This window comes from Porites lutea, chromosome 5 (assembly GCF_958299795.1).
Source record: "Porites lutea chromosome 5, jaPorLute2.1, whole genome shotgun sequence".
NCBI classification, from domain to species: domain Eukaryota; kingdom Metazoa; phylum Cnidaria; class Anthozoa; order Scleractinia; family Poritidae; genus Porites; species Porites lutea.
The window spans coordinates 39,258,013-39,267,684 of NC_133205.1; the positions used below are offsets into that span (position 1 = coordinate 39,258,013).

The 9,672-nt window shown below is 39.0% G+C and overlaps 1 protein-coding gene across 1 annotated transcript in view; it reads left to right on the forward strand.

The window, feature by feature from the left end:
* Window positions 1–4,439, forward strand: part of LOC140937695 (uncharacterized) — a 12,120-nt gene extending 7,681 nt beyond the window's left edge. The window contains exons 2-3 of the mRNA XM_073387261.1: window positions 457–559; window positions 1,268–4,439. Coding sequence (XP_073243362.1) covers window positions 457–559; window positions 1,268–1,689 — 525 coding nt within the window. The 3' untranslated portion in view covers window positions 1,690–4,439. The remainder of the gene's footprint in view (window positions 1–456; window positions 560–1,267) is intronic.
* The last annotated feature ends 5,233 nt before the right edge of the window (window positions 4,440–9,672 follow it).

The following is a 9,672-nucleotide window of genomic DNA, read 5'->3' on the forward strand; positions in this document are numbered from 1 at the left end:
CTTTCTTCTTTCGTTTTTTACAAATGTTTGCAAAAATTTTTTCCGTCTTCTTCTTCTTCTTCTTGTTCCTCCTCTTCTTCTTCTAATTATTATTATTATTATTATTATTATTATATTTTTTAATGAATTATTTTTCATACAAATATTTTATTTTTTTTCATTTTCCGGGATGTTTGAGAATGTTCCAGAATATTCGATGTTCCTGGTTTTATCGACGGCCGCGTTAACAAACATTGCGCAATTTTTACAGACCCCTATTAAGCGGACACCCTCTATTAAGCGAACACTTGGGAAGGTCCCGAAGGTGTCCGCTTAATAGAGTTTTCACTGTATTTTTATTCTTGTAGCTGTTAATTTGCATTAAATTTTTTTAGTATTTATATGTATTATTATCATGTTATTATTATAATTAGAAGTTGACTAGTTTTCTAAGCAATTTTCGTTTGTTTGTTTTAGGGCGAAGTAGGAAAAGGACTCAAGCTAATCCAAGAAGCAATTGATTTGAGGAAGGAGCTTGGAGTGCCTCTGTATGTAGCAGCAGGTTATTGTGATCTTGGAAGTGAGTATCTACTTCCTCCATTATGACTTCTGTTTTTTGTTTTTTGTTTTTTTTGTTTTTTTCATTTCTTTTCGGTCAAAACATGGCAAATAAATCTGAATGACTTGAAATATCATATGGCCTGGATACCCGCCCCTTCTTAATCACCACTAACGTGCCTTATGTCGATGATGGTCAGTTTGAGTTCCAGCCAGTGATGTACGGAAGGAGAGACCACAGCCACACCCCCTAACAAGGCCGGGCTTTGATATGGTCCTAAAGTCAGTGGTAAAAGATTGCCCTCATCACATCTTGCCAAACATTACCAACCCAGTTTTTTAGCACATACTCCTTAAGTCAATAAACGTGAATAAACAGCTATTGTAGGCCGCAGCGCTTGGAAACGACGTTGATCGATGGTCTTTTCCCCAAGAAGCCTCTTTTACAATCAAATATACCAACGATCAACCTCGTTTCCATCGAATCAATGGTATATTGCTTGCATCTTCCAAATTTTTTCATAGCCGGTTGGTTATGAAGAACTAATCGGGGAATTGGAGCCAATCAAGAGAATGCTAAATATTTTGCATGAATATGAAATTATATACATGATCTTTTTTTTTAACCGATGTAAATTTAATTCTGAAAAGCCCCTTTAGGATTATCGACGAGTTGTCTGATTGCGTTTTGTTACCATTAAAATTAACCCTATCTTTTTTCTTGTTTTAGACGCCCATAGAAGGTCCGGGGATCATAAACAAGCAATCCGCATTTGGCAGACAGAAACTTTACCAGTTTATAAAGATGTGCTTGGTGACCACCCTTGGACAACTTCGATCCTGCGATACATAGGCAGTTCGTACAGGTGCCTTGCGGAGTCTGAATCTGTCGATTCTGGAATGGCTGATCTAGCTGAAATGTACAGCAAAGAGGCTCTAGAATTGCGAATCAAGTTGTTAGGAGAACATCAGGATACCGCTCGATCCCATGTTGACCTTAGCGACATCTTCTACATTAAAAAAGAATTCAAGTCAGCTATGAAGCAGCTTGAAAAGGCCATTAAAATCCAGAAAGAGGTTTTAGGTGAAGAACATAAGACTACGAAAGAAACAAAAAAAAAGTTGACGGAAATACAGTTAATGGAACAATGACTGATGCACCTTTATTTACAATACTATAATCCTCTCTAGTAGACATAGACATAGACATAGTTTATTTAGACACAGTTAAAACATCGGTATAAAACGATAATGAAAATCTAAAGTACTGGTTTACGTGTTTGCCGTGTTGGTGCCTGTTGATGAATATAAGTCGTTGATTCCCTTTTTAAACCTTTTAAGGGTTAACGGCTTACGTAGTTCGGATGGCAGTCCATTCCAAAGGACAGCCCCTGAATACCCAAGACTTCACTTTAAGATAGTCAGTTCTTGGTCTGGGTACATATAAGATGTTCTCAGAGCGACGGATATTGTAGTAAACGTCATGAATAGCGAACATATCTTGCATGTAAGGGGGCATGTGCTTGTTAACCGTTTAGAACATGACAGCTTCCTTTTGTTTTGTTCGGCTAATCGAAACCCTATCCCATCCAAGCATGTCCAAAAGAAGACCCGAACTAGCATCATAACTAGATTTGATAATTCTCCTTGCTGCAAGGTTTTGTAATTTTTGTAGTTTATCGTTCAAAGTTTGGCTGATACCATCCCAAACACTACAGCAGTACATAAAGTGAGGTTCCCTAGTTTAGGCCTGATAGATTTTTGTAGCTGAGTGTGTGTTGAATAATGGTCTCACACGCTTCAAGGCCAGGCTTCAATATGCGTAGACTAGGAGAGGGTCTCGTCAATTTTTAGACCAAGAGACTTTGAGAAGTAAACCCCTTGTATTTCCTTGCCTTTGATAGAAACCTCAGCTTGGGTTTGCAGCCTCTGACGGGAGCCAATGATCATGAATTCAGTTTTAGCGACATTTAGCCTACGTTTCTTAGCTTTAAGCCAATTGTTAACGTTGGCTAACTCGGTGTTCATCATTATTTCAAGATCATAGATTAGTTCGTCGGGACTGCAAAGCTGATACTGATGTCATCAGCAGACATTCGAGCGGTGCCGTTGTTAAGAGAGATTGGCAAGTCATTTATGTGACGCAATAGGAAAAGAAATGGACCAATTAGAGAACGAGGGACGCCGCAAGTAATTTGACTAGCGGTGAATAGGTGGCCATTGACACTATATTGTTGACTCCTAGAAGATAGGTAGGTTATGAACCAGCTGACAGAATTTTGGTCGAGACCATATTTGACCAATTTCGGGATAACAATTTCATGGTCAATAGTGTCAAAGGCTTTCTTTAAACCGATAAGAATCACCCTATTAAGGAGAAAGTTGTCAATATTAACACACCAGTTGTTTGTGGCTTCAAGCAGCGCAGTTAGAGTAATGTGCAACGACAGAAATCCAGACTGGCATTTTGACAATAGATAGTTTGTATTTAGATAATAGTATAATTGATCATAAACTGGTTTCTCGTAAATTTTTGGCAATAATCGGGATAACCAAGGTAGAGCGTTCAGCTTACTACTGTTCTTGAAAAGTGGGGACACACTTGATTTCTTGTTATCATGTAAAAAGAATTACCGGCGAAAGTGATCGGCTGAATATAGCAGTAAGGGAGGGTGCAAGACTGTCTCCGCCTAATTTAAAGAGCTTATAGACGGAATTTTGTTAAGCCCCAGTAACCTTGTTCGTGTCAATTTTTCTTAAAAGTGTAAGGACGTCATTAATGGTTATTTCACGGCAGCTGAAAGAACTGCTAGTTTGCTTTACGTAGGTTAGCGGGTCTACATTTGAATTAAACATTGTGATTAGCTAGGTCTTTGCCGATTCTGGTTAAGTGAGAATTAAAAGCCTCAGCGATATCAGGGCCCTCAGCACCTGTTCCCCTATTTTAACTGGCTAGTTGAGCCGGTTACTCTAGTTAGTTCGTTGATCAGTTGATTTAGGCCGTAAAAGTAGATAATATTTAGATGATAAGTGTTATGGTCAGTTGGCCCTGGCAACATGTCATGATTTATATCGCCTAAAAGGTAGAATTCCAAGCCCTTAACATCTACTTTACCGATAATATCCTCGAATACACCTAATAGAGCAACAGGTGATTCGGACCGGTACCACGTGTTTACAAGGAAGGGCTAAAACAACAACGACTACGAGCTTTATTTGCATGACCATACAAGCTAGTATTGCAAAAGCTTTTTTTAGGAATCAAAATTACAACACAGGGAAATTACGTTACTTTGATAATAATTTGCCACGAACATCAAAACAAGCTGAAATATAGTTTGTGAATTGTATATTGATAAAGTAATTAGAAGAGTTCATTAATCAATCCGTTTATACATAATTAGGTAATATTTGGAATCAGAGTCTTGACGTTATAGTAAAATGTATTCCTAATCATAGAGTATGTAGGACATTGAAAAAGAAAGTGAATTTCGTCTTCTATTACATTGCATCCACAAAAAGGGCAATGCCTATTATCCTTCGTAGTTTGATTGTATCTGCCTATTTCTATCATTAGTTTGTGATTGCTTATTCGTAGCTTTACTAAAGCCTTTCTCCCAGCTGTTCCTCTTGTAAAGTCTACGTAACTAAAGGAGGTATGATCGGTTTTAAAAGATCTATAAAATTCAAGTTTTTGAGAATGTTGAAAGGTGTTTTGCCAATATGAGATATATTCCTGTTTCATTGAACTTACATAGCTTTTTACCATAGCTCTATCTAATAAATCAGGATTAAAGTCAGGAAGCTTCAAGTATTCTGATATATTCATTAAATGACAGTGGAAGCTATTTTTGCCATTACAGTGTAAGTCAAATGACATTAAAAAAGTTTGTTTGACGAGAGATTCCTCAACTTTAGACTGTATATACAAAATGTATTTGAGAATTTTTTGATTGATAGTGATACTTAAAGGAAAACGACCAAGCTCTGCTCCACAAGCTATATTAGAAGCTTCGTTGTTTACCTCCAAGTATCCTTTACAAAATTGAAGATGTGCCTTCTCGATTTGTGAGCCCGTCCCAGGTCTTAAAATCTGGTTTGGCACACACACCTCAAATTTCACTGTTATATGTTAGAATAGCGGAGATCATAGTATCAAATCTTTTGCAGGCGAGAGCTGCTTTTAGTTTGCTAAGATTCGTGTGTCGTCTCAAGCTGAAGAGGGCATGAAGAGCTTTCTCCTTGAGATTATCACGTGACACTGAAACATTTCCCGATGAGGACATTCGAAGGGCTTAGAATGGGGTTTGCTTGTACCCCTTGGTACATAAAATCAGCGAAATAGTGTTGATCATCTGAGATGATACGTTGATTTCAAGAGATTTGACAAGCTGGCTAGTATTGGAAGCTTCCGCGACGGTCAACGAGCGTGTAGAGCTTTAATATCCTTAGTAATGAAGCCCGCTGTAATTGGCCTCACCTTCGATCAGCTGTTGCGGAGTCCGTGCCGACACCCTTCTTTACGTTATATGTCTTTTTTGTTTTTCCGGCGAAGGTAATAAAATAAGAGAATTCCTCGACTGAGTCGAATGCTAGTCTTTTTCTTGTTATCGACAGAATTGATCGTGAAATTGGAAGTCCCAACCCTAAGCAGTATTTAAAAATAATTTCGTACATATCAAGTTGTTGTTTTTTTCTTTTTTTTTTTTTCAATTGTATCTTAACAGCTTAAAAAATTAACAAGTAATCAACGCCCAAAATCAACATAAATCAATTTTCAAGGTGCACTAGAAACGAGAAACCTATTATAACTGATTATTTTCACAATTGTCAATATACTGAATAATCTTGATTTCTCTGGGCTACATAAAAGATAGACATAAGGCGAAAACGAACCAAAAAGATCTTCAGTTTTTAAAAATTGCGAAAAAAAGGTTTTTATATCCTGCTTTTAAATATGTACTTCTTTGAAGTGACAATTGTTAGCCAGCTAAAGTTATCTTAGTTTCTTTCACACTTAAGTATTAACTAAAATCGGTTTGACATGGCGACTAGTGACCAAGTACCTCAGGTCACAAGCAGCTCCCACTCTGTTGCGAGGTAGACATAACCCCTTGACGGAGGTTTAGCCTAGGACCAGAGTCCTTGGAAAGGAAAAGGGCGAATAACGAGCCCATCCGGAATCAAGGGTTGAAGGATTACCCTGCTTAGATTACTTGCAGTCCAACTAATATCTTAAAATCCGTCCAGTGAAAATCTAGTCAGTGCTATTGCAAAAAACGATGTACAATAACGGATTAGGACGGGACGAGACCCTCACACCCTCGTTATCGCGGCCCACGGCTTCGCTGCTTATAGCTCGCGTATAAATTGGGTTTAATACGTTTCCCCGTTCTTTGGCTTTTTTTTTTTTTTTTTTTCATCAAAAGCCTTGGAACAGATTCTCGAAAGTCTCGATAACTTTTCCAGCCCGAAAGCAAATACTCAAACCAAAATCGCGGGTCCAAGCTCGGAATCCAGTATATTTTGTTTTACCAACTGGTATTTTTACCACAGTTATCTTCAGAACCATTGAATCCTCTTTTGTGAGTGTAAAAAGCAATCAGTAGTTTTCCGGCCCGTTAAGGGTACACACGACTGTTCCCAGGCAATCGGAACGGCGCCTTTCATTCCTGTTGTTTAGACCAGAGTACATAGTCTTTCGCCTTCAAAGCCTGCGCTTTCATGACGGAACGGTAGCCTGGTACAAGACTCGATTTAAGGGCAAATAAAGAACCAAGCCGGAGTAAGGGGCAAACCAAGCGGGGGTTTTAGGACTCATAAGTCCCCTGCTCGGTTGCTTCGCTTCTCGATTTTGTTTTTTCTTACGCTGTTATTTGCCTTTTACCTCCATCATGCAAGGGGCCTGATTCAAGGAAAGCGGAACAGCGGCTTTCAGTCCTTTCACTTACCTCGCCTGCGACTGTATAGACTGTAAACTATATGCAACAAACACGCAATAAGATTTCGGTGAAATGAGTTGAACGACAGAAAATAGGTAGAAAATAAGAGCAATTTATGAAGTCTTCGCATAAAAATTATAATAATACTAATTCTTCAAATAGTCACATATTTTGTGCAAGAGTCTTATCTACCGTAGTTGGTTGTGATACCCAGGCCCTCAGCGGAGTGTATATGATAGACTGATTTCCCAATGATTCTCAATCATAATTCCCAGAGCGAAGGCCGTACGCAAACACGGACGTTCCGCAAAGAAATTACGCCAGCTAGTGGCGATTAGGATAGAGGATGGGAGTGGGAGTAAAGAGTGCCATATCTAGAAACCGAAGACCGCGCCGATCTCGAGCAAAGAGTGTCATCACGCTTATCCAGCGGAACCGACCCTATGCCCGTTTCACTGGACAAGCGTAACTCGTACTCTGTGAACGAGATTCGAAACTGCGCATAAACGTCTCTGGCACCCAGGGTGAAGGGCTGAGGGGCGATGCTGCTTGTATGAAAAATAGAACCGCGTAAGAGGTATAGTGAAACCAGCGGAAGTCCGGCAGCAGCGGCAGCCGCAGTCGGTTTATGAAAAAAAGGTATGAAAGTTCTGTTTTAATTAGGCAATAAAAAAAGCAACAAATGTAAATCTTATTGGGCAAAAGGGGGCTTAGCCTGCAAATACCCGCAGCTTTTTATCCTCGCTCCTCGCCGGAAGAGACGTTCCTTCCGGTGAGGAGAAAAGAGGGACGACTGTATTCGCAGGTTAATGGGAGCTTTATTGGACCAATTTTAAAAAAAACCACTAAAGAAGACCCATGTGGGTGTGGCTCGAGCTTTGTTTGAGCCCTTGAATACCTTGTAAAAAAAGACCCACAAAACCTATTTACAATTACTTAATCATAGAAAAAAGCGAAAAGAAAATAAATACATTAGCCATATAGGGATTGTTTGGCCATGAAAATATTGCATTTTGATAATCCTGGAAATACTTTTGCAGTCATTTTAGGAAAGTTCAATTGGCCACTGTAAAGACATATTGACTCTCATCCTATTGTAAGACCAGCTCCCTGGATGGAATGAGTGCGCCGAATTTATTCCTGTTCAGGTTTTTTTCTATTCTCTTGTTTTCATTTTTCTATGACAACTTTACTGTAATAAGGTGTATAATAGAGGATGTTAGCATCAACAACGAGTACGAGTACGAGAACGACTTCAAGCCGTACTCGTACTCGAAGTCGTTTTTCTCTATGTTAGCGATGACACCGAGTTCGAGTTTATAGAAAATAAAATTATGGGATTCCGCATGACTGGGTGCCAAATTTGAGTCGAGGTAGCGCTTCCACAACAATTTCGAAAACAAAAAATGACTCTAAAAAAACGTTCAAATCGAGGTAACTCGAAGAATGGTTAGTCGCGGTCTCAAAACACGCTAAAACCCATCAAATTCAACACAACAACCACACTGGATAAAGAAGTAAGTATTCTTTATTGATATCTTCAACTGTTGGGATATTTCGACCAAATAATGGCAATTTTCGGGGTTATTTCGTTAGCCTGTGGGGCCTGTGGAGAGACATGAAACTTTCCCGGGTAAATGCAAATGTACTCTGTGTAGGAAATATCGTGTTCGGTTGCTTTTCCTCGACTTCAAAAGCAGTATTTTATATAAAACATAATATAAGGAATGTTCAAGATGATAAAGAGAGGCTAGAAACGAAAAGAAACTGCATTAAACGATCGGAATTTACCTTTGAAAACCAGCTCTTCCCAGTCGTTCTACCCACTTCGAGTTTTTGGTGAGAACTCGTCGTAGTGCAACTTGATAGGACGACTTGAAAACGTGGAGATGCGCAGAACGGATAGAACTCGTACTCGTTGTCGATGCTAACATCCTCTAATATACAACTAGGGGTACCTTCCGGCAAGTGCTAACGACGAGAATTCGTTTTTCTTTTGTGGAATGTGCCTATTCAGATCTTAGCGATATTTTTTTCATAATTTTAGAGCTTTAAAGTGGATTCCGCTATATAGAAAAGGATGGCACCCAGCTTCAAAACTACAACGTTGGCACATTCTAGGCTTTCACTCTTATTAAACGATAACAACATGGCTTAAAGCTTTGTTGGTAAATATGAGCAAGTTAGTACTTTCATTGTATCAAAACTATAAACGTTAGAAAGAAAAATATAGTTCAAATGAGGCCTTTGACTGCTGAAATTAAATTCCGAGCAACAGCGTCATCAGGGGTAAGAAAATGTTTCGAGTGGTAATATACATAAGAAAAAATTGGTGTAAAGTAAAATGTGTGAAAAGTGCAAGAATGGGGCGGAATGTAACAGAGGTATAAAAATATAAATCTGAATAAAATACAAAGATCTGATGAGCGAGTGTCACAGGACAAAGAGTCTCTTGAAAGGCATAATAATAGTCTTCAAAACAAAAGGTCCGTAAGTTCGTTGCATTGCTCACGGGAGTTTTGGGCTATCTCAATGTAAATCGAGGAGTAAAAAAACATACTGGTTGATAAAATCTCTCGAAAGACGTAAATAAATTCTAAAAAAAAGAGTCCGCAAATACGTTACATTCCTCACGGGAGGAATGGCTCAATGTAAATCGACCTGCGAAGAACACGCTGGTTCTGATAAAAGTTTTGAGAATGTAACCCTATACCTTGATGAACTACCGCTTAAAATTCAATTCACGAAGGAAAAGAGAACACTGAAAACCCTGGTTCCGAGTCATCGAGCTGCAAAGAACAAGCTGGTTTTGACAAAACTTTGAGCGTAAAAACCTATTCCTTGATCAGCTGCAGCTTTAAACCCAATTTATAAAGCAAAGTAGAGCACTAATTGCTCTTTCAAACTAGAAATCGTATTTAAAGCTTGCTCACCTGTTAGGTCCTCTAGAGCAGACAACGAACAGCTGCACACACTGAATCACCCAAATTCGGTCCACGAGTTGTAAATACAAGACCATGACGTCACTACCCAAATATGGGGTCTTACTTACACCCAAATATGGTCAAAAATGCAAATTCTAGAGGGTTACGCAGAATTTGAGAGTTTTTGCCTACATTGCGCTGCGTTATAATTCTGCCGCCAAGTCGACCTCGCTTCTTAGCTCGGTTACCTCGTTGGCAATAACTTACTC